At 44.8% G+C, this 24357-nt stretch overlaps 2 protein-coding genes and 2 long non-coding RNA genes across 4 annotated transcripts in view; 1 reads left to right on the forward strand and 3 right to left on the reverse strand.

The window, feature by feature from the left end:
• Window positions 1-90: 90 nt before the first annotated feature.
• LOC124851155 lies at window positions 91-2591 on the reverse strand. The gene is made up of 2 exons (XR_007032239.1): window positions 2560-2591; window positions 91-392 (listed from the first exon to the last, which is right to left on the reverse strand). It is a non-coding gene; the product is annotated as an uncharacterized LOC124851155 (long non-coding RNA).
• Window positions 2592-13312: 10721 nt separating this feature from the next.
• hus1 (HUS1 checkpoint clamp component) lies at window positions 13313-17158 on the reverse strand. Its single transcript, XM_035142953.1, has 8 exons — window positions 16981-17158; window positions 15868-15995; window positions 15479-15655; window positions 15026-15133; window positions 14672-14746; window positions 14440-14539; window positions 14063-14197; window positions 13313-13745 (listed from the first exon to the last, which is right to left on the reverse strand). The coding sequence occupies exons 1-8, from the start codon at window positions 17030-17032 to the stop codon at window positions 13663-13665; spliced, it is 858 nt and encodes a 285-aa protein (XP_034998844.1). The 5' UTR covers window positions 17033-17158; the 3' UTR covers window positions 13313-13662.
• A 2097-nt stretch (window positions 17159-19255) lies between these two features.
• Window positions 19256-23509, forward strand: tubb6 (tubulin, beta 6 class V). Its single transcript, XM_035142138.1, has 6 exons — window positions 19256-19398; window positions 20271-20379; window positions 20733-20843; window positions 21267-21382; window positions 21998-22126; window positions 22201-23509. The coding sequence occupies exons 1-6, from the start codon at window positions 19342-19344 to the stop codon at window positions 23017-23019; spliced, it is 1341 nt and encodes a 446-aa protein (XP_034998029.1). The 5' UTR covers window positions 19256-19341; the 3' UTR covers window positions 23020-23509.
• Window positions 23510-23580: 71 nt separating this feature from the next.
• Window positions 23581-24357, reverse strand: part of LOC118098387 — an 11817-nt gene continuing 11040 nt past the window's right edge. Inside the window, exon 3 of the long non-coding RNA XR_004694167.1 lies at window positions 23581-23707. This is a non-coding gene — a long non-coding RNA (uncharacterized LOC118098387). The remainder of the gene's footprint in view (window positions 23708-24357) is intronic.

Here is a 24357-nt window from a genome sequence, read left to right on the forward strand (position 1 = left end):
TCAGCTCATAAACAAACAGAATGTGGTTCTACACACATGGAGACAGACTGAGGGACAAAGGTGGGACAGAATAAAGGAAACTTAAACACATATATGTGACTCTTTATAGAGGGGTTATATATTCTGCTTGTGTTGTGTCATTTCAATAAACACATTCTTCATGTGAATAAACACAAAAGTGCATCAACCATGAGGGTACAAACCCAGAGCAACAAGAATCAAGAAAGTACAATTTCTTCAAAAAAGCCAAACTACAAAGTGTTATAAGTAAGTGACATTTAAGTGCCACTGAATTGTTAGTTTTAAAATTTGATGGATCCTCAGGACACAGCTCAGCCTCCGTCCACACACACTGTCCTCTTCACACTCAGCTTCACTCAGACAACCTCCATCTGTTGAGAGAAGAAGACATCAGTGTTACAGAGACTCACTTCATCAGCTGTGAGTCAGTGATGCAGCACATCCAGTAGAAAGAGCAGCAGGGACTTCAGTCCTGTTCAGAGGTGGAGCAGCTTCCTCTCTGCTTCATGTTCACGTGTTGGAATGAACACGCTAAGAGCTAAGTGTGTTTCCTCTGCATGTCAAAGTGCAGAGTGGACACCTGAGAGGTGGATTTACTGCTGTTACAGGTGAAGACATGTTTCACTGTGTGTTGATGAACATCTGCTTCTGACAAACTGGGACCAGATGAGACAGATGGACCTCAGCAGAGGTTCTGCTCTGTATAAAGAGCTCCTGGTTACCATGGTGATGAGGAGAGGCTTCAGTCCCACTGATCTCAGAGCTGTGACAAAGATCCACCTGATCAGTTCTTCACTGATGAAGTGAGAGAACAAACTGTCTCAGATCAGATGAAGACGACACCGTCTCTGTTCCTCGTGTGAGGCTGTCAGCTGTGGTCCAGCTTCATTTCCTGTTCACATGAAAACAACAACAACTGTCGTCTTCACGTCAACTCAATCACATGATCCCAAGCAGCTTGTGGCTCGTCTGATTGGCCGACTGTTGTCTCTCTGTGTCTCTGTCCAATCCTGACGTCTGTCCTCATTGTCCTCTCACAGCTTCACTGAGGAAACACTGAGGCCTGAACTACGAAGACACTTCAACATGTCCAGGAGATCTTTCTGAGATCCAGCTCAACTGAACCTGACAGACACAGTCAGGCTAAGTGGTCACATGACGCTGGTTATCAACTCGTTAAGTTAACTCAGGTTTTCCTCATCGAGATCTGAGCGTGCACATAAAAGGGGCGGGGTCTACTGTGTATGACCAATCACAGACATGGACAGTTTGACTGACAGCAGAGCCTCATATTTCACAACCAGGATCAAACTGTTCAATAATAAAAATAGAGGAGAACAAACACATGATCCAGAATAAAAGAAACTCAGTCACAGCTGCTAAATGCAGGAAGAACAGCTGGTGAAACATCTGGGATCGTGTCAATGTGTAAGTTACAGCGCCCCCTGGTGGCATTTGGTAAAAATATATTACGTGACCACGACATAATAACGTGTGAACGAGATAAATAACTCGAGGCCACGAGATCTGAATCTGTTGTTTACTAACAAGACGAGTGGAAGACACACACTGTCTCTGAGGACACACACTGTCTCACTGTCTCTGAGGACACACACTGTCTCTGAGGACACACACTGTCTCACTGTCTCTGAGGACACACACTGTCTCACTGTCTCTGAGGACACACACTGTCTCACTGACTCTGAGGACACACTGACTCTGAGGACACACACTGTCTCGCTGTCTCTGAGGACACACTGTCTCACTGTCTCTGAGGACACACACTGTCTCACTGACTCTGAGGACACACACTGAGGACACACACTGTCTCACTGTCTCTGAGGACACACACTGTCTCACTGTCTCTGAGGACACACACTGTCTCACTGTCTCTGAGGACACACACTGTCTCTGAGGACACACACTGACTCTGAGGACACACACTGTCTCTGAGGACACACACTGTCTCTGAGGACACACACTGTCTCACTGACTCTGAGGACACACACTGTCTCACTGTCTCTGAGGACACACACTGTCTCACTGTCTCTGAGGACACACTGTGGTGGACACCTCTGACATCACTCCTCAATAGAAACACATGGACCTATCTTCAGGAAGCTGACTGAGTGCATCTGGTGTTTTGGTGACAGGATGAGTCTGGAGAGATTGAGATGTTCTGGGTGAGTTAGAGATCAACTGAACCAACCAGACGTTGATTTAAACTTCCCTTATCCGTCCCTTTAAGGAGAGAGTGCACCACACAACAGTGGAGAGTCACTGTGGTCAGTGGGCGGAGCTTCAATACGGGTTGATCTCCAACTTAACCTGGAGCAGGTTAGCCGTTCATCAGAAGTTACCATGGTGATTTACCTCGTTAAGAAGTGGACGAGCTTGAAGGACTGAAAAACTAAACCTGAAGTTAACCTGATAACCACAAATCCTGCTTGGTAGCACAGACCCTGGATCTGTGATACTGACTGTGTTTAGTAAAATACTGATGAAAGCAGCGTGGACTGACTCCAACCATCTACTGACCTCAGAGTCTTCAGTCGACAGGTTGGACTCTGCTTTAGATCAAGCAGCTCCTTCACTCCTGAGTCCTGCAGGTTGTTGTATCTCAGATTCAGTTCTGTCAGATGAGAGGGGTTTGACCTCAGAGCTGAAGCCAGAGAAGAACAGCTGATCTCTGAAAGTCTGCAGCTCTCCAACCTGGATAAAGAATAAAACTTAACTGTAAATTAAACTGAGTTCATGTGTGAAAATAACAGACACATATTCATGTCAGCACAGACTCATAACATGGAAGATAAATATGAAATCAGACATGTTGGACTAAAAACGAGTCCTGATTCAGTACAAATCGATTATTTGGACCCGGTCTCTGTCCTGCAGATCAGTTTAGGAAATCCAGAACTAAACTCAGTGTTTTAACAAGTAGCTGAATATTTAAAATGTCACAGATTAATTAATGAATGGATTCAAGTTATGTATGAAGAGGAATTATGTTAAATTAGAATTAAATAAGATAAATTGTGTAGAAATGCTGTTTTATAGATATGAGATCTACAAAAGTTAGTCAGTGAACTGACCCCAGAGTCTCCAGTCGACAGGTTGGACTCTGTAGAAAACCACACAGCTCCTTCACTCCTGAGTCCTGCAGGTTGTTGTTACTCAGATCCAGTTTTCTCAGATGAGAGGGGTTTGACCTCAGAGCTGAAGCCAGAGAAGAACAGCTGATCTCTGACAGTCTGCAGCACTCAACCTGGATAAAGAAATATGAATATTAGAATGTGTCCTCCTGTTGTTGTGGATCGTCATCATGTCAACACAGACTCTCAACATGCTGCTGACCTCAGTCCAGTCTGTGACCTGAAGATAAATATCAGATCAGACATGTTGGACCATTGTTTCATTCATCACCTTCTTCTCTTGTGTTTGGTCACTGAGCAGGTTTGTGTAATTAAACACTGTTTAAAGTAGGGATGGCTCCTGACACTCACTTCCTGTTTGTTTCTATACTTATCAACTGTCCAACGTGTTTCAATAAGAACGTGTCTTATTTTGAAAACCTGAGGAGGACGAGTGCTCGGCCTCAGTCCACATGTTATTTACTGACACTTTCTTAGTGATCAGGAGCAGGTGAGTGCAGGTGAATGGAGTTGATGAGGTGGACGTGACTGACAGGCTGGGTGAGGGACAGATGACTGAGGGACAGTGAGCAGAGCAGAACTGAGACAATTTAAATAAATAATGACCCAATAAGAAAGAAAGTCTGAAAAGTGAAGAAGGATTTAAGGACCTCAGAGTCTCCAGTCGACAGTTTGGACTCTCCAGTCCAGAACACAGCAGCTTCACTCCTGTATCCTGCAGGTAGTTGTCACTCAGATCCAGTTCTCTCAGATGTGAGGGGTCTGACTTCAGAGCTGAGGCCACGACTTCACAGTGAGTCCCTGAGAGTTCACAACCACAGAGTCTGTAATTAAAGAAAATATCTGTGAGAATAAAATCAGAAAACACAACATTCATACAAAACGTGATCATGTGACCCTCACCCTGGTAAATCCCCTCTTTGCCTCATGAACATGTTAAAAACTCCTCAAGAGAATCCTTTCAGATTTGGTTCAAGCGTTCATTCAGACTGACAGAGGAACTCATTAGATTCAGGTGGTCAAAGGTCAAAGGTCAAGGTCACACAACATGTTCATGGCCTCTTGAGGTCTCAAGTCTGTCTTTAGGGGATTTCTTCACATTTTGACCAGTTGGACTCAAAGAGAAACTGATTAGATCTCGATCTACATGTCTTTGGGTTTGTGGAGAAAGCTGGAGAACCCAGAGAAAACCCTGCAGACACCAGGAGAACCTCCTCCTCACAGATAGGCTGCACTAACAGTGTTGACCACTGCAACACCATGCTGCCCCAAACAATGAGAATCATTTAACACTGAGTGTATTTGAAGAACGACTCATCTGCACTGATTGAACATGTTATTGATCATGTCTGGACTCACCGAGCCTTCCTGCAGTTCCTCACAGCTGGGATCAGTCTCCGTCGACCCTGGTCTGATGTGTTGAACTCCTCCAGGTCCAACTCATCCAGAACCTCCTCTGACATCTGCAGCATGTAGGCCAGAGCTGAGCAGTGGATCCCAGAGAGTTTCTCCTTTGATTTGTTCTCTGACGTCAGGAACTGTTGCATCTGCTGATGAACTGAGTGGTCGTTCATCTCAGTCAGACAGTGGAAGATGTTGATGCTTCTGTCAGGAGAAATGTCATCACTCTTCATCTTCTTCAGGTTGTTGATGATTCTCTGGATGATCTCTGGATTGTTCTCTGTCCGACCCAGCAGGCCTCCTAAGACTCTCTGGTTGGACTCCAGACTGAGGCCGTGAAGGAAGCGAACAAACAGGTCCAGATGACCATTTGTACTGGTGAGGGATTTCTCCATGGTTCTCTTCAGGAGGTCATCCAGGGAGAAGGTACTGTCTGTGTTCCCATATGTTCCCAAGAAGTTGTTGAGTTCTTTTGTGTTCCTCTCGGTGTAACAGTGGAACATGTAGACTGCAGCCAGAAACTCCTGAACGCTCAGATGAACAAAGCAGTAGACTGATTTCTGGAAGATCACACACTCTCTTCTGAAGATCTCAGTACAAACTCCTGAGTACACCGAGGCCTCTGTGACATTAAGACCACACCGCTCCAGGTCTTCTTGGTAGAACATGATGTTTCCTTCCTCCAGATGTTTAAGCGCCAGCCTCCCCAGCTTCAGGAGAACGTCCCTGTCAGCCCTCGTCAGCTGCTGTGGAGTCGTCTCATGTCCCTCACCGTACTTGTTGTTCTTCCTCTTTGTCTGAACCAGCAGGAAGTGTGAGTACAGGTCAGTCAGGGTCTTGGGCAGCTCTCCTCTCTGGTCTGTGGTCAACATGTGCTCCAGAACTGTAGCACTGATCCAGCAGAAGACTGGGATTTGACACATGATGTGGAGGCTCCTGGACGTCTTGATGTGTGAGATGATTCTGCTGCACAGCTCTTCATCACTGAATCTCCTCCTGAAGTACTCCTCCTTCTGGGCGTCAGTGAAGCCTCGTACTTCTGTGACCCTGTCGACACATGCAGGAGGGATCTGATTGGCCGCCGCAGGTCTGGAGGTTATCCAGACGAGAGCCGAGGGAAGCAGATTCCCCCGGATGAGGTTTGTCAGCAGCACGTTGACTGATGACCTCTGTGTGACATCAGACACAAGCTCCCTGTGGTTGAAGTCCAGAGAAAGTCTGCTTTCATCCAGGCCAAAGATGAACAAAGGTTTACAGACAGCGAGCGTCTCTGCCGTGAGCTTCTGTAACGCTGGATGGAAAACACGGAGCAGCGTGAGAAGACTGTGCTGCTGGTCTTTCACCAGGTTCAGCTCCCTGAACGAAAGCACAGTCAGCAGACCCACATCTTGGTTTTCTAAACCCTCTGCCCAGTCCAGAGTGAACTTCTGCACCGAGAAGGTTTTTCCAACGCCAGCGACGCCGTTGGTCAGGACGACTCTGATGCTGCTCTGCTGGTCAGTTGAGGCTTTAAAGATGTCGTGGCACTTGATGGGAGTGTCGTGGAGGCTCTTCCTCTTGGAAGCCGTCTCAAGCTGCCTCACCTCATGTTGAGTATTAACCTCTTCACTCTGTCCCTCTGTGATGTAGAGCTCAGTGTAGATCCTGTTGAGGAGGGTTCTACTTCCTGTTTCATCAGTTCCTTCAGTCACATGTTCACATCTCCTCCTCACACTGAGCTTATGTTCATCTGAAACCTCCTGCAGACCACGATCTGCTGAAAGACAAGAAACAATGTCAGAGACAGAGAATCTGCTGATTGTTTTCATCAGATACAGAAAAACTACAGAAAAAAAAAGCTTTTAACTTTGTGCTTTTATAACGATGTTAAATGTTGATGCTGTATGAAGGAACAAAATAAAACCACATGTGCTGTTGTCAGAAGTGAAGACATCAGCAGACACATGTACAGTGCTGCTCTGACCGGCTGTCTGAGCTCCAGCTCCTGTTCTGGATCTTTGTCCACACTGGGGACAGGAGGAGTCTCCTGAAGAGCCAGACTGGTCCCAGTATGAGGTGATGCACTGTCTGCAGAACCAGTGTCCACAGCTGGTGGAGACTGGATCCTTCAGGACGTCCTGACACGAAGCACAGCAGGACGACTGCTCCTCCTCAGAAACATGACTCCTCTTCCTCTCTCTGTGAAGACATTTCCTGATAACTCACATGTCCCAGTCACAGGTTGTCATTTTGTCATGATTGATTGACAGCTTCAAGATGACTGCAGTTAAGCATCTGAAGTCAGGCAGACTCCAGAGTAACAAGTTGGCAACTCATATTTTATATAAAGCACATTTAAACTGATTAATAATGGAGGCATGAGAAGCACAAGACAAACAGGTTAAAACTAGAAATACTGCCAATTGTTTCCAGACTCATGAGGTCAGAGACCTTGACCTTGAAATCTAAACAGTTCGTCTTTAAGACCAAGTGACAAGTGGTCAAAATGTGAAGGAACTTCCTTACGACAGACTTGGGATATCCTGTTCAAGAGGCCAAAACATGTTGTGAGGCCACGTGACCTTCGACCACCCAAATCTAATCAGTCAACCTGTGAGTCTAAGAGAACACTTGTACCAAATGTGAAGAACGTCCCTCAGGGCGTTCTTGAGATATCCCATTCACAAGACAGGGCTGGACGGACAGAGCCTGAAAACATGGGGCTTCTGGCTACTGGGTGTCACAGAGTAAATGGTCTCAAGGGCTTTGAGGGTCAAATATAATTAACTTTGTTTTCATTGACTTGTACAAAGCTCCAGGGTTTGATATCATAAAGGAGTTAAGATAATGTATTGGGGCAAGCTGCAGCCGTCAGGTGTAACTGGAGGATGAAACTATGTCGTCTGCATTAAAGTTAGAAAGACTATTGTACTTTTGATGGATCGAGCAGAGAAGTCGCAGGAACAGTGAAAATAAAAGTGGTCCACGAATTGAACCTTGATGGTTCCAACAATTGATGGGAGCAGAGGATGAAAAAAGGTTCCGTCTCTCGTTAAGGAAGCGAAACGTTTCAACACTGGACGATGAAGACCAACTTCGACCTCGAGCTGTTTTACAAACATGTCAGGACCGTGTCAAACGCTGTGGTGACGTCGAGCAGAACTCAAACAGCACAAGACCCAGAGGCCACAGATAGAAGGATGTTGTCATGAACCTTCAACAGAGCAGATTCTAATGTGCTGAGCCACAAACCACACTGGAGTCCGTTAAAGATCCTCAAAGAGAAACCTGGGAGAAGTTATTATGGTCACTGGGATTCACGGTTGTTTCTTTAGATGAGTGGATGGTGCAACTTGCTTCTCTGTCAGACCTTGATGCAGAATGACTCCACGTAATTGACATTGCTAACCTCCACAGAGTATGATGAGTGTGACCCCTGGTTTCTAACGAGCGAATCTTCTTCACCTCGTTTAAGAGCCTCTCTCCTGTTACAAGCAGTGACGTCAACAAAATAAACAGAGCAGTTTGGAGGTTGACGGGGTTTGTGGCCTGTTACTTTATGTGTGAGGTGGAAATACAGCAACATTACTGTGTTTAAAACTAAAACACAGTAATGTTGATGTTGCCTAAGACTCCTGAGATCTTCTATTTTTACACCTGTGTCACTAAAGATCATCTGTCGGATCAGCTGGGGCCCTGCAGCTACTCCTTCCCCCTTTGTCCACAATTAATGTGGTTTCTTCTAAGATAATGTTACGAGAACAAAGTGACCTCAGTGGTCAGCATCAACACACCGACATGAAAAACATATTTAGAGCTACAAGCAGTGACCTCGACCAAATAAACACTGAGAGAAAGTGGACAGTTTGGAGGTTCACATGTTTGTAGCAGGTCTCTTACTTTGTGTGTGAGGGTCCAGGTTCTTTACTGAACAACAGAGGCTGATCTATGGACCAGTCACTCTTCAGAGACACACAGCTGAACCCTGGAGACTCGGCTCTCAGTCTGTGGTCCTGACGTCTGCAAACACAAACATGTTTTTATTCAGAACACATCATTCACTGGTTCATTCTCTGAGGATTCAGTTTGGAGATTCACATGTTTGTAGCAGGTCTCTTACTCTTTGTGTGAGGGTCCAGGTTCTTTACTGAACAACAGAGGCTGATCTATGGACATGTCACTCTTCAGAGACACACAGCTGAACCCTGGAGACTCGGCTCTCAGTCTGTGGTCCTGACGTCTGCAAACACAAACATGTTTTTATTCAGAACACATCATTCACTGGTTCATTCTCTGAGGATTCAGTTTGGAGGTTCACATGTTTGTAGCAGGTCTCTTACTCTGTGTGTGAGGGTCCAGGTTCTTTACTGAAGAGTAGAGGATGATCTATGGACATGTCACTCTTCAGAGACAGACAGCTGAACCCTGGACACTCTGCTCTGTCCTCCTCTTCCTCCTCATAAACACTCATCTTCAGTCTGAGAAGAAAAACACTGAGCTCAAACACACACGTATAATATAAATGTTGCTGAACTCTCACCAGCCTCAGACTTCACGTCTCCTCCCTCTGCTCCTTACAGATAAAACTAAGTCTGAACACTTTCACTTTCACTGGCTGCTCCGCCTCCTCAGCACTTACTGGAAATCACGTGACTGTGTGTGTGTGTGTGTGTGTGTGTGTGTGTGTGTGTGTGTGTGGTAGGGACTTCCCTTCAAGAAGCCGTTACATTATCAGTAGTCATCGCGAAAACCTGACACGTCATCAGTAGTCCGAAAACACAGGATTATCATGCAAAAAGATCGCTAGCATGCTAACGCTAGTATGCTAACGATAGTGTTTTTTTAGGGTCGTTGGGGGAAAAAAGTGACTATAAAACATTGAAATGATCTTAAACTAAGATGTTACAATCTTTATCGTAATTTTTAAATTCTTATTCATGGAGAAAATACTACATTTGTGGGTCTCTCTCCCGGGTGGCCGGTGATTCGCAAGGCATTCTGGGTACCCCTCCGTTCGAAGTGAGGAATCTGTCAGGACCGGTTTGGACAGGTAGAGCCCCGCCCATCGGCCCCGCCCCTCGGCCCCACAGGACACACCTCCCCTACAGGTGAAAACGAAGGGGTGGGGCCAAGTGACGTCATGTTCCGATCAGGTCCTGATAACCAGGACATGACGTCACTGTGTGTTGGTTTGAATCCAGTTCATCAGAATCATGGAAACGACTCGTCAACCAGTTCAACCAGTTCAACACGTGACGCTCACAGTCTGGACCCAGAGTGAAAATGAGCGACACGCAGACAGGATCCCACTCACAACCAGACTCACAACCAGACACACAACCAGACTCACAACCAGACACACAACCAGACTCACAACCAGACACCGACCGGACTGGCACCGGAGTCCTCCCGGTAACACATGAACTGTGAACCTGAACTAGTTCTCACTCACACAACACCACACAACACAAAACAAAACAACACACAAACACGCGCGCACGCCCTTCCTGCTTTACTTGTGTGTCCGTGTGAGCACAGAAGTTAGTCCGGACTCTTCTTCTCTCTACAGCCCACAGGTAGAAAACTGACTCCGAGTCTCAGACAGTAAAATGATCTGTTCAACACGTTGTTGTGTTAACACTCACCGGACTCAGCACGTTGGTTCACCGTCTGCGTTGTGTTGTTAAAATGGAGTCTGACTTCAGTTACAGCTTCTCTTCATTTCCTGGAAATCAAACGACAATCTCTCTGTGAGGAGGGGGGGGGGAGAGAGACAAGCGCGCGCACACACACGCGCGCACTTCCTGCTTGACTTGTGTGTCCGTGTGAGGACAGAAGTTAGTCCGGACTCTTCTTCTCTCTACAGCCCACAGGTAGAAAACTGACTCCGAGTCTCAGACAGTAAAATGATCTGTTCAGCACGTAGTTGTGTTAACACTCACCGGACTCAACACGTTGGTTCACCGTCTGCGTTGTGTAGTTAAAATGGAGTCTGAATTCACCTTAAGTTTCATTTCCTCCTCTTCTCTGCATTTACTGGAAATCACATGACAGTGGCTCTGTGGGGGAGGAGACACACAAACACAACATGTTATTGTTTATATCTTCGTAGAGAACAAGGTGTGAATTAGGGCTCCACCAATTATCGTCCAAACTCAAATTTTAGTACAACGTTTTACTAGTTTTATTTATTTTTACTTTATTTATTGAGTTAAACTTCAGGCAGCTATTTTGTTAATTTATTAGAATGCTCAGTTACCTTTATAAGAAATATTGCTGGGGGCTTCCTACACTTTTCATTTTTACATAATGTTCAAAAGTTCTCTTTCCATTAAACATATTGGACTAAAATGAGAAGATGTTGATATTTAACTTTAAATCTTTAAAAACAGATAAAATAAGTAAAATTGTTAAATACCAGCTGCAGGTCCGCATCAATGCTAACATGTCACATTGTTCTGCTAACAATAGGTTAGCTAACTTTCCTAATTTAATCTATATAAATGAACAAGACTGACAGCTGAAACAATTCAACTACGTTTCCCATGAGTCTCAGCATACAGAGGTTCAACAACTCTGTGAATCATGTTCCAAAATTTAGCATTTTCCCAGTTTTTACTAACAGATAAGTTTAGTTTCATTGTCCTCTTCCTGTTTTTATGAACCGTCTTCATAACTAACATTTAATTTGCATAATAACAACTCAGTCATACCTGTACAAAATTAAAAAACTAAAATATTCATTCGTAACTCAAGTAAAAGATTCTACAAGACACATGGAGCTGCGTTATATAAGTCAGCTTTTCTCATTCTGCCTTTACTTTAAAATAAAAGCGCATCATTACTCATAACTTCACACCCAGAACTGGAATGTCTCAGATCCCACATCTCCACCAAGGCCCGACAGGGCTTCAAGTTCAATCTGCCCCAAACCACACACACTCGTAAATATCAGTCCTCTACGTAAGACAGATTTACTTCAAAGAAAATGTGTGACGACAGCATTATCAAATTACATGGCTGACACACACTGACACACAAACACACTTAAAAACCTTTAAAACCACAACTCAGTTCAGTTCTGTTGATGCTCAAGTTTCGATGAAGAATAAAAGAACCCAACATCTGGTGTGAACTGTTTCACCTCCAGCTCAGTGAGAACATGTGTTTCTCTATGTTGTTATAAACCTTCACAATCATTTCTCCTGTTTCCTGCTTCGTCTGATGGAAACCAACATGCCTGTACAAAGTACTACGTTCAAACAGAACCTGTGATTTCTGAGTAAGATCAGACTTCACGTACCTGCTGTGGTGAGAGTCCACATGTTGAGGATCAACACAACCAGAGACTTGAACGCAGACATCTTTCTGTCACTCTGTGAGAACTGAATGTGGATCAATGGAAGAAGAGACGAGTTAACAGCTGGTTTGACTCATGACACCGAGTCAGAGCAGCGGAGGTTCAGACTCTGCAGCTACGATCTCTGCAGAGTTCAGACTGTAGACTCACAGACTCTGAGTCCCATTGTGAACATTGTGTGATGGAAACTGAATGTGACTCTGTAAAGTGCTCCCCTCCCCACATGTGGAGGTAAGTGTGTTGTGTTGTTAAAATGGAGTCTGACTTCACCTTAAGTTTTACTTCCTCCTCCTCTCTGCATTTACTGGAAATCACATGACAGTGGCTCTGTGAGGGGGAGGAGACACACAAACACAACATGTTATTGTTTATATCTTCGTAGAGAACAAGGTGTGAATTAGGGCTCCACCAATTATCGTCCAAACTCAAATTTTAGTACAACGTTTTACTAGTTTTATTTATTTTTACTTTATTTATTGAGTTAAACTTCAGGCAGCTATTTTGTTAATTTATTAGAATGCTCAGTTACCTTTATAAGAAATATTGCTGGGGGCTTCCTACACTTTTCATTTTTACATAATGTTCAAAAGTTCTCTTTCCATTAAACATATTGGACTAAAATGAGAAGATGTTGATATTTAACTTTAAATCTTTAAATACAGATAAAATAAGTAAAATTGTTAAATACCAGCTGCAGGTCCGCATCAATGCTAACATGTCACATTGTTCTGCTAACAATAGGTTAGCTAACTTTCCTAATTTAATCTATATAAATGAACAAGACTGACAGCTGAAACAATTCAACTACGTTTCCCATGAGTCTCAGCATACAGAGGTTCAACAACTCTGTGAATCATGTTCCAAAATTTAGCATTTTCCCAGTTTTTACTAACAGATAAGTTTAGTTTCATTGTCCTCTTCCTGTTTTTATGAACCGTCTTCATAACTAACATTTTAATTTGCATAATAACAACTCAGTCATACCTGTACAAAATTAAAAAACTAAAATATTCATTCGTAACTCAAGTAAAAGATTCTACAAGACACATGGAGCTGCGTTATATAAGTCAGCTTTTCTCATTCTGCCTTTACTTTAAAATAAAAGCGCATCATTACTCATAACTTCACACCCAGAACTGGAATGTCTCAGTAGATCCCACATCTCCACCAAGGCCCGACAGGGCTTCAAGTTCAATCTGCCCCAAACCACACACACTCGTAAATATCAGTCCTCTACGTAAGACAGATTTACTTCAAAGAAAATGGAACAAAAACCTCCTATTTTACAAAGTTAAAGAACGTGATCGCACCAAAAGCTAACGAGATCTTTCCTGACCAGAACCAAATAAGAGCCACAAGGTTTGTGTGTTTGTTAAAAAAGAACTTCAATCAAAATATGTTTTGATTTTCAACATTTTTAATGGAAAATATAACATCTGTACTTCCTTAAACAAGGTTTGTGCAAATTTTGCTCTCGTTCATTCCAACTGCCCCAAACGCCACTTCATGTGTGTTTCCCATCTGTCCACCAGAGGTCAGTGTGTCCCTGAGGTCCAGTGTGAGGACTGGAAAGGAGCAAGGTCTCACTGAAACATGGGACAGTAGAACTCTTGACATTGTTGTGACTGTTGTCTCCTCCTGGGCTCCGACAGGAAACAGGATGAGGGGAAAAACTCCTGAAACTGTTTTGCTGCCCAGTTTTCATTTCCCCAAACTCACAGCGAGCAGAAATAACTCGAGCTCTGCAGTCTAGGCCACAGCAGGGATGAAATACTGGAGCGACACATCTTCATGCAGCAGAATCAGGTGGACGACCCTCTGACAGACGATATCTGACCGGAAGAGAAGAAATATAATGTTCAACCAGTGATGGAGCAGAGAGTGAAATCCTTCACCTGAGTACAACAGAATCAAAGTGAAGAATGACTCGGGACGTTTACTTTCTACAGCAGAGACAAAACAGACGTAACCAACACCAGTCCTGACTTTATGTGCTTCACACAGGTTTCTCTAGGTTCTATAGAAACGATGGGGCCGATAAAAGTGGTGTTTTAAAAAAAAAACAACCTTTCTCCCGTTAGAATGCTGATATTGTGACGTATGAATAATCCCTTTCAGCTGTGCACAGCTGGATGAGGAGCGGACTTACTGCACATGGCCTTGCTGGGGTTGACCTGCTGTCCCATGAGGAACTGCTGCAAACGCCTGATGTCCACTCTGGCCTCAGCCATGGACTCTGGGTCCCTGCTCTGAGACGCACTGTCGTCCTGTGAGGCGTCGTCCCCTGCAGGGACAGGAAGCAGGGAGGGGTGGGGGAGATAAGGGGAGGAGGAAGAGATTGCTAACTCAATACTGAAGCAGATTTATCTTTCACCATGAAGCATTTCATCATGTTACTTATTATTTTAGCAAGTTATTATTCAAAGTATTGGAGGAAAAAAAAAGATTTCCCTCAAGAGATTTATTATCGGTCAGAATGTCTGAACCAGACTTGCTCTCACGCAAAATAAAATAAAAAAGTTTCACCCCACGGTGGATTCCCCAGGTCTTTGAAGTGTGTGGTGACGGAAACCAGATCGGTCTCAATCTTCAGATTCATCTGTCCGTTCAGGTTGGCCTCGATTACCTGATTCAAACACACACACACAACTAAACTAAACACTTTATTTAAGATGACATTCATGCTTTTTGGTTTTAAAATGTTGGAACTGTACCAGCCCTTAAAATCAGACACAGCTCTGGAGGAATGTGATGCTACCAGGAAGTTGGAGAGGTTCTTCATTCGGTCCACGACGCTCTTCATGGTCTTCAGAGGAGGCAGGTAGATGCTGACCTGAAACGACAGACACACAAACTAACCTTGGAGGCAGAGGATAATCTCATTTTTAAATCTATGTTGAAACTAAACCAGCATCGTGTTCCATTCAGAGACGTCTCCAGACAGACAGACAGACAGAAGGCATTTTTTGAATTTTCAGGGAGATACACTTCAGACAAATCTTAGTTACACATATAAAGTGACCTGTACTTGAACCAAATGTGTCCTTTGCAAGATAAACGTGTATAATGTGCACGCTGCTTGATTAAATACTGGGACGTGTGTTGCACTTACATCAAAGTCGGGCATGCTTGGTTCTTTGAATTCATGCCAGAGTCTGCGGGGGATGATGTTGACCGGGACGTCGTGAGTGACGACTCGACTGATGCTGGACAAGGTGGGCTGGACGGAACAAAGGGAGGACATCACCTCATGTCTCATCGCTGTCACATCTGCTGCTGAACATAACTCTGCTGCTGCATCACTGTCACATCGTCTTTCTACCATAACGGTGTAAAACAAAATGTGTGATTGTTGATTCAAGACATAAGAGAGAATCAATAGTAATAGTGATATAAACATAGATAAGTGTAGAAAGGAAGTCTTCGTGTGGATGTAGAGTCTGTGGTGAGAAACAGCAACAAATTGTCCTGGAAGAAAATGACTTTCTTCTGTTTCTTCTTGCACCATTGTTTTGGGGGGGGGGGTGCACGTCGCCACTCCCACATCTCATTTTCACAGACTCACCAGCTCTGCAGCGATGGTGAGGCAGGGGCAGTGCTTCTTGGTCAGTTTCACCTTGACGGACTTGGCGTTCTGGACCGTCTTCAGGGCTCTGGACAGGTTCTCTGGAGTCACCTCCAGACAAATCTCATTGTCCTCAGAGGACACACCCTCCATCTGGTACTCATCAAAGAAGTTGGCCTGCGGAGGGAGGAAGGACGCACGGACGGGAAGAGCTGAAAGAACTTGGAGATACTGAGCCATGCAGGTGGTTGAAGGTACCGACCGTAGGCTGTATACAAGACGTATCCATTACTGTACAGAGACAATGAATTCGTTTGGTCCATGTCCCATGCAGTAACAGGGAGGTGGTGGGGTCAGTGACTCCAGGTCAGCACAGTCTGGGCTCTTACCTGTGACAGTTCACACCACATGCTGACCCCTCCATTGGCCACTTTCCCAGACAGAACGAAGAACAGGTTGTCTGGAGTCAGTCTCAGGACGCACAGCTTCGTCAGCTTCGAGATGGTGGTGACGACCCCTGGTGAGGAGGGAAAGGTTAGTTAGGGACAGCGTCCGCCAAGCTAGCAGGTCAGCAGGGACAGCTAAGCTAACAGGTCAGCATGGACAGCTAGGCTACCAGGTCAGCAGGGACAGCTAAGCTAACAGGTCAGCAGGGACAGCTAAGCTAACAGGTCAGCATGGACAGCTATGCTACCAGGTCAGCAGGGACAGCTAGGCTAACAGGTCAGCAGGGACAGCTAAGCTAACAGGTCAGCATGGACAGCTAGGCTAACAGGTCAGCAGGGACAGCTAAGCTAACAGGTCAGCATGGACAGCTAAGCTAGGAGGTCAGCAGGGACAGCTAAGCTAACAGGTCAGCAGGGTTAGTTAAGCTAGCAGGTCAGCAGGTTAGTTAAGCTAGCAGGTCAGCAGGGACAGCTAAGCTAACAGGTCAGCAGGGTCAGTTAAGCTAGCAGGTCAGCAGGTTAGTTAAGCTAGCAGGTCAGCAGGGACAGCTAAGCTAACAGGTCAGCAGGGACAGTTAAGCTAACAGGTCAGCAGGGACAGTTAAGCTAGCAGGTCAGCAGGTTAGTTAAGCTAGCAGGTCAGCAGGGACAGTTAAGCTAACAGGTCAGCAGGTGGGACAGTTAAGCTAACAGGTCAGCAGGACAGTTAAGCTAGCAGGTCAGCAGGTTAGTTAAGCTAGCAGGTCAGCAGGGACAGTTAAGCTAACAGGTCAGCAGGGACAGAAGTTACAGGTCAGCAAGGTTAGTTGCTAGCAGGTCAGCAGTAGCAGGTTAGCGGCAGGTTAGTTAAGCTAGCAGGTCAGCAGGTTAGTTAAGCTAGCAGGTTAGCAGGTTAGTTAAGCTAGCAGGTCAGCAGGTTTAAAGCAGGTTAGTTGCAAGCAGGTCAGCAGGTTAGTTAGCTAGCAGGTTAGCAGGTTAGTTAAGCTAGCAGGGTTAGTTAAGCTAGCAGGTCAGCAGGTTAGTTAAGCTAGCAGGTCCGCAGGTAAAGCGGCTCACGGGTGAAGTGGTTGAGGCAGGACACATCTATGATTTTTCCTCGGAACTTCATGTTGATCTTTGGCCGTAAAGCGACGCGTGAAGTCGGTGAGATGTTCACATTCAGCCGGAAGACTTCGCTGCCGCGGTGGTTTGGATTCGGTCCGTGCGATCAGAGGTCCGTGGGAAACAAGACACTAATGTCAATACTTTCCTACCGATCCCAATAAAACACATTTCACTTAAAAACACGATTTGTTTTTCATTTTCATTTTCATCCATTTCTCCCAGGGAACAACGTTTATGATTTTTCTGATTACTTATGTCTCATTTCTGATTATTTATGTATGATTTATTTTTGCCAAACTCTACATCCATAAAATTAACTTCCTGAAAAAAATGTAATCTTATTGAAACAAACAAGCAAGTGTCAACACGTATCTTCAAAAAATGGATTTAAAAACCTGAAATGAAAAACAGTAGAAAGAAAGTTCAACAGTAACGGATCATGAGCGTGTGAAGTTTCTCTGGGTGACCTTTGACTCATTGTCTTTTCTGCAGCGTGTTAGAAATAAAGCTTGATTATTATTATTTGCTCAGCGAATCAAAAATCTTTCCTCTGATTCTCCGAGCTCCCTGGGTCTGAAACAACAGAACAATCCTGGATTCATCCGTAAACTCCTTAAATATCTGGAGCAGAGTCTGAATGTGTAGAATTCATCACTACGATGTATTTTAGTGTTTTCTGCTCCTCCTGCTTCATCCTCTTATTTTGTTGTCATGATTTGTCCATAACAATAAAGCAGTGGAGGCAGCTCTGAATTCTATTGGCTCGCACCTCAGACCAGTGACCAATCACAGACGGTCTCTGTGGATAAAGGGCTGGTGTGTCTCAGGTGATTAGTTGAGTTTTCTGTGAGACGCTTTGATAGAGATTTGATGGTTTTAGAAATCATGAGCAGGTTCTGGTTTAAAAACTGATTTCACAAAACTGTGTAGAGACACCGGGAGCAGGGGAGCTGTCTGTCTACAGTCGTCTTTTGGTCCTATCTATTTCTTTAAATTCAAACGGCCCCCCCTCATTCTGTTCCCCTGTTTAATTTAATTCACCTGTTTGTCTTTATGTATTCAACGGTAAATATCCGATTGTGCTAAACGTTCTTGAGTCTTCCAGCAGATGGCAGCTCGTTCACATGGTGAAGTGGACTTATGGCCTGAGGACACTGTGCGTCTCATCCAGGTTTGGTTTCCTGTACGTTTCAGATCATGTCGAGCTTTCGCCAGCCGAAGAGGAACATCATCGCTAAACTGACCTTTGACCTCTACAAGCTGCAGCCTAAAGACTTCCTGTGCTGCCTCAGCATCGAGGCCCCCCTGTACCAGATGTACACGCTACACATGGTTTACTGTGGTGCACCACGTCCTCAGGTGAGTCGACCTGTGCTGGACGTCACAAGTTTGATACCTGACAAAACGACCTCACCCCTCAGTCGCTGCTCTGGAGCGTTCAGCCACATCACATGGTCTTCTCCAGAGCGAATCAGCCACCTGGCGTCAGACCGGAGGGGTTTGACCTCCATCCACACGACTGTTTTAGCTCCGTACCAGAAATAATCTCCATCCGCACCATCTCACCTGAAAACACACACGTCACATGACCATACACCACACTGGTCATGTGATGTAAACAGGAAGTAGGTTGTCTCCTCTGCAGTTGGTTGCTTAGTAACAGAAAATCCTTGGAAAGAGGAACAGTGATGGTGAAAAGTCAGAGCAGGGATTTCTTTATTTCGACATAGATCTAAAACTAAATCTCTATTTATAAACCTCATATGTGATTTCTTTAATGACGAAGTGCAGACACACAACTTTACAAATCAACAGTTTCTCAGGAACAGCTCTTCAAACAATGAACACTTGAGGTTTTAGTGGTCAGAGGTCAGAGGTCACCGTTGTGTATCGATGAAATCTCTCCTGTTTAGACGGATGAAGCAGCTACAATTCAAATCTATTTAGTCGACTACAGAAGACGATCAAGTGTGAAATATAAATGTTTTGTAAAAAAAAAAAAGAGAAATCGTCAAAATAAATTTGTGTTATTCTCTTTGTGTCTTTTTTCTATGTTGATTGAATTCCAAGGTCAAAGTTCTTTTCCTCACATTTCAGAATTTAAAGTCAGAATTCAGTTTGTATTTGTTTGCATTTTAATTTGTTGAGATTTAATTTAAACCAAGCACGCGTGTTTTGTGCTGACGTGCACGAACTGGACTCCGTGCCCCCTGGGGCGTGGCCTCGTGACCACGCATGAGAGGAGGCGGTGAAGACCTTTAACAGACAGAGACTCCAGCTGGGACCCGAACTCACCCGAGCTCAGACCGCAAGATGAGAGAAATCGTGCACATCCAGGCGGGACAGTGCGGGAACCAGATTGGGACCAAGGTACACGCACGACGCTGACGTCACATTCAGATTCTACAGTTGTGGGAAATTAAAGATCAGAGTGTTTTTATCTTTTACTGCTGAGATAAGTTTTCGATTTAAAACTGAAACAATCCAGACCTGTGTCACCGTTCATTGATTTCATTTGTTAAAGTATAAAAACCCAGTGATCCAGATGAAGTCAGGTGTGAACTGGATATTATCTCAGAGAGGATTCAGGTTGTGTTTCTATTTGAAGGAAGTCAAGTTCCTGCTGATGTTCTCAGATGTGAAGTCACGTGAAACTCACAGAACTGGATTTTCACATTTGAAAGTTTTTTAAGAGAAGTTTCACCAAAACATTATTATTCATAAATGAGTAATTACATTTTCTAAATGTTTCCATCTGAACCTCAGACTGTTCCTGATGATTAATACTGTTATTATCAGAATATAATACACAAAGTACTGTGTGTGTGTGTGTGTGTGTGTGTGTGTGTGTGTGTGTGTGTGTGTGTGTGTGTGTGTGTGTGTGTGTGTGTGTGTGTGTGTGTGTGTGTGTGTGTGTGTGTGGAGGAAATAATGATGAATAATCACTTCCACCAACTGGAGTCAGACAGGTTCTTAACTGATGTAAAAATAAACTCATCGGTGATGAGTGTGATGGAAGAAATTTGCAGCTGTGGCTCGGTGATAAACTCACAGAGAGAGAGGGGGTGCACACACACACACACACACACACACACACACACTCATAATAGAAACATCACATAAACAACGAGCAGGTTGAACAACCACAACGAGACAAAGATGCTTTGGGACAAAATGTTTGGTTCATATCAAACAAGCTCTTTTCTTCTTCTGCTCTTTCATTGCTACTGTGACTCGATCAGTTTTGGGAAGTGATCAGCGATGAGCACGGCATCGACCCTGCGGGAAACTACGTGGGTGACTCGGCTCTTCAGCTGGACAGGGTCAACGTCTACTACAACGAGGCGTCCTGTAAGTACGAGTCTCTGTGAGTCTCTGTGAGTCTCTGTGAGTCAGCGTCTTTTCAACAGAAAAACTAAAAACAGCCTCTGACTGCTCCTTTTAATATTTCACTTCCTCTATATGTAAATACTTTACTTTAAATTTCATTAGATTCCATTTTTTGTCTCACATTAGATGATGTGGATTTAACTGTTGAAGACGATGTCACACCTTGTTTAGATCTGATTTATGAATGTGGGCGAAACAAATAGTGTTTGATTGATTGATTGACTGTTTGATTGATTGACTGTTTGATTGATTGATGCGTTCGTTAGACGGGCTCGGGACTGACAACAGTGCTCTGGTCTTCTCTGTGTGTGCAGCACATAAATACGTCCCCCGGGCAGTGCTGGTCGACCTGGAACCAGGAACCATGGACAGTGTTCGCTCAGGAGCCTTCGGACAACTCTTCAGACCGGACAACTTCATCTTCGGTAACATTCACCTGGGTTTTTATTCGATTCTGAGCCAATCAAATATCATGTAGCTGTTTTTGGTCTCCTCCACCTCCGGAGGGAAATGCCTGGCTCTTGAGGTGATAGTGGACAGTGGCCTTTATTCACACAGTGCATCTACGGGCAGCACTTTCTCTGTGAGAGGTGGCCTTATGGGGTTCAGTGTCTCTGTGTGCGATGGCCGAGCCGCAGCAGCAGTGAATCTGTACACAGCTGTTTGATAAACTGACAGTAGAAGAAGAAGCAGAGCGGCTGTAGACCTCAGTCCGTCTCGTACACACACACAGAATAACAGTCAGCTGCCGAAAGTAGGTCACCAGTCCGACACATGTTCCCATCTGCTGTGGTGATGGTTTTACATTTCACTGACGGATTTTCTCTGTGCTGATTGGTCGTCCACAGGTCAGACAGGTGCGGGGAACAACTGGGCCAAAGGTCATTACACGGAGGGGGCGGAGCTCGTGGACTCGGTCCTGGACGTAGTGAGGAAGGAGTGTGAGCACTGCGACTGTCTCCAGGTGACGACCGCCAGGGGTTTCCAGCTTTTTGTGTGTCGCTGCTCATAGGAAGCAGAGATAATCTCCCCGGCTGGATTTCACCGCCGTAGGCTGAGGAACATTATATATAATATCATAAGCTCCATTCATTTAGTAATTTGATTCATTCATCTGTAGGTATCACCATCTCTTCACTTGGCCACAGCCCCAAACGGCCCAGTCCTTCGTTTTTGATACATTTAATAATTAGAGTCACATTGATGCCTGTGTTTAGAAAATATCTAATGAATAAATAAACAAACAAACAGGACATAAATATCTCAAATCTAGAAGGTTGCTCAGTAGAGTTCATACCAAACGTCCCTTTATGAAACCAATTGAATTCACTAGATCCAGATTTTATTTAGATCTGCACCAAATCACACACACTCTGACTTTTTCTGGACCCGCACCAAGATGTAATGGTTCTTTCCTGACGGTTACCACAGCCTCCCACTAAGTTTCATGGAAATCCTTCCAGTAGTTGTTGTGTACTTGCTGACATTCAGACAGACAGAGCCGTCAAAGCTGTTGAACTTTACCCTCCATCTGTCTCAAATGACGGAAATAAACTCAAAGTTGAAATTCTGTCTGCAGGGTTTCCAGCTGACGCACTCTCTGGGGGGCGGCACCGGCTCAGGCATGGGCACCCTGCTGATCAGCAAGATCCGAGAGGAATACCCCGACCGGATCATGAACACCTTCAGCGTCATGCCCTCCCCTAAGGTGCGACTCCCTCTGTTCCCCCCCGTTTCCCACCATCATGTGTTATATTTCTGATCTTGCTTTTGACACGTCAGGTGTCGGACACCGTTGTGGAGCCCTACAACGCCACCCTGTCGGTCCACCAGCTGGTCGAAAACACAGACGAGACCTACTGCATTGACAACGAGGCCCTGTATGACATCTGCTTCCGCACGCTTAAACTCACGACACCAACCTACGGGGACCTCAACCATCTGGTGTCAGCCACCATGAGCGGTGTGACGACCTCGCTCCGTTTCCCCGGACAGCTCAACGCGGATCTCCGCAAGCTGGCCGTCAACATGGTGCCTTTCCCTCGACTCCACTTCTTCATGCCGGGGTTCGCTCCTCTGACGGCGAGGGGCAGCCAGCAGTATCGAGCCCTGACCGTTCCCGAGCTCACCCAGCAGATGTTTGATGCCAGGAACATGATGGCAGCCTGCGACCCTCGCCACGGCCGCTACCTGACCGTCGCCACTGTCTTCCGCGGGCCCATGTCCATGAAGGAGGTGGACGAGCAGATGCTGAACGTCCAGAACAAGAACAGCAGCTACTTCGTGGAGTGGATCCCCAACAACGTCAAGGTGGCTGTCTGCGACATCGCTCCCCGGGGGCTCAAGATGGCCGCCACCTTCATTGGCAACAGCACGGCCATTCAGGAGCTGTTCAAGAGGATCTCTGAGCAGTTCTCGGCCATGTTCCGCCGAAAGGCCTTCCTGCACTGGTTCACGGGCGAGGGCATGGACGAGATGGAGTTCACGGAGGCGGAGAGCAACATGAACGACCTGGTGTCCGAGTACCAGCAGTACCAGGACGCCACCGCCAACGACGGAGAGGAGAACTTTGAGGACGAGGAGGATGAGATCAACGACTGAAGGCGACGGGGAAAGGTCTGAGAGAACAACGGTTGGTTGAATAATGCGAACATTTATCAGTCAAACGATAGATAAATGTTTCTTTGGGAAAAGTTATAATATTGTCAGCAGCTGCAAAACTCTGACCAGAAATCTTAAAGACTTTTATTTACTAGAGTCCCACCAACAGAGAGCGCTAGTTTCTCTCCACACTAACCACCGTCATTCTCTCACCTGAACGTCACACTCTGACCACAGGGGGGCGTCAGATCAGAAAACGCTCGTGTGTTGTTTTATAGTTGTTTACGTCGATCAGGTCAGTTTTTGGATTATAAAGAAAACCGTGTGTTAAACAAAACACAACCAGGAGTCGTAGGTTCACAAGTGGAAAAAATAATTGTTTCTTCAATACCAACACATAATTTACAGAATCCTAACACTCTTTGTTCTGTTTGAGTGTTGTTGTACACGTGAGGAAGTTGTGAGCGGTGAAATAAAAACGTTAAATGTCCACTGTGTGTTTTTTCTGATCTTTCATCGTACACATGGATTGTTCTGCACGTCGTTGGGCGTTGAGCTGATGCTCACACACGTTCATGTTCCCTCAGGATGAACCAGGGAAACCGTCATCCTTGTCCAATGGGTTGTTTTATGATCAAACATAATGACCCATCCGCCTGAGCTGTGTCACAAATTAGGAAATGTTAGCCTGCAAAGAAACACAAAGCAACACAAAGAACATGTAATAGATGGATATAACTTAATAATTGAGGTTCAATAAGTTTATCAGATCTTATTTTTATGCCTCTGCTGATGACATCTGATTCTCCCATTCTTCAGAACCTGATATCTTTGTAATACCTTGAGGTTATTTCTTCAAACTTGGCACTAACGTTCTCTTGCACTCGAGGGAAAAGTGACTAGATTTTGGTGATAAAATGTTAAAGTTCAAGGTCATAAAACTCTCTTTTGTCTCATGAATATGTTATCTAAGGAACGCCTTGAGAGAATCCAAGGTCACAAGGATTTAAAAAACCTATTCTTTGTATCAATAGAGTCTTTAAAGTTTGAAATATTTGGTTTTGTTTTCTAGTGAGAGAGTAATGTTGACTTCCTGGTTTGACACAGCTCATATTTGACTTAATAAAACCCAGACATTTCTTTTCTTACAAATACAAAGTGCAGGAAGACGCCAAACTGCTTCCTGTTTGTGTTGGATGCTGGGTATTAAATCTCAGTACTTGTTGAAAAGTATTAGCGGCCATTTCTCCTGAAAGAGACCCCATATTTTAATGTTTTAATATATTCTGGTTTGCATCGGGACCAAATTGTTGAGAGGGGCAACAGAAAACGTTACAA

The sequence above is a fragment of the Hippoglossus stenolepis genome, chromosome 19 (assembly GCF_022539355.2).
Source record: "Hippoglossus stenolepis isolate QCI-W04-F060 chromosome 19, HSTE1.2, whole genome shotgun sequence".
In the NCBI taxonomy this organism is placed as follows: Eukaryota; Metazoa; Chordata; class Actinopteri; order Pleuronectiformes; family Pleuronectidae; genus Hippoglossus; species Hippoglossus stenolepis.

Excerpts from the sequence above, each read along its gene's own strand:
- hus1 (XM_035142953.1), bottom strand. The coding sequence starts at position 17,032 with ATGAAGTTCCGAGGAAAAATCATAGATGTGTCCTGCCTCAACCACTTC. Across the intron at positions 15,134-15,478 it reads TCACCATCGCTGCAGAGCTG|CCCACCTTGTCCAGCATCAG; the intron begins GTGAGTCTGTGA and ends TGTTCCGTCCAG. Across the intron at positions 14,198-14,439 it reads CCTGGGGAATCCACCGTGGG|GGGACGACGCCTCACAGGAC; the intron begins GTGAAACTTTTT and ends CTGTCCCTGCAG.
- tubb6 (XM_035142138.1), top strand. The coding sequence starts at position 19,342 with ATGAGAGAAATCGTGCACATCCAGGCGGGACAGTGCGGGAACCAGATT. Across the intron at positions 19,399-20,270 it reads GGAACCAGATTGGGACCAAG|TTTTGGGAAGTGATCAGCGA; the intron begins GTACACGCACGA and ends TGACTCGATCAG. Across the intron at positions 22,127-22,200 it reads GCGTCATGCCCTCCCCTAAG|GTGTCGGACACCGTTGTGGA; the intron begins GTGCGACTCCCT and ends TTGACACGTCAG.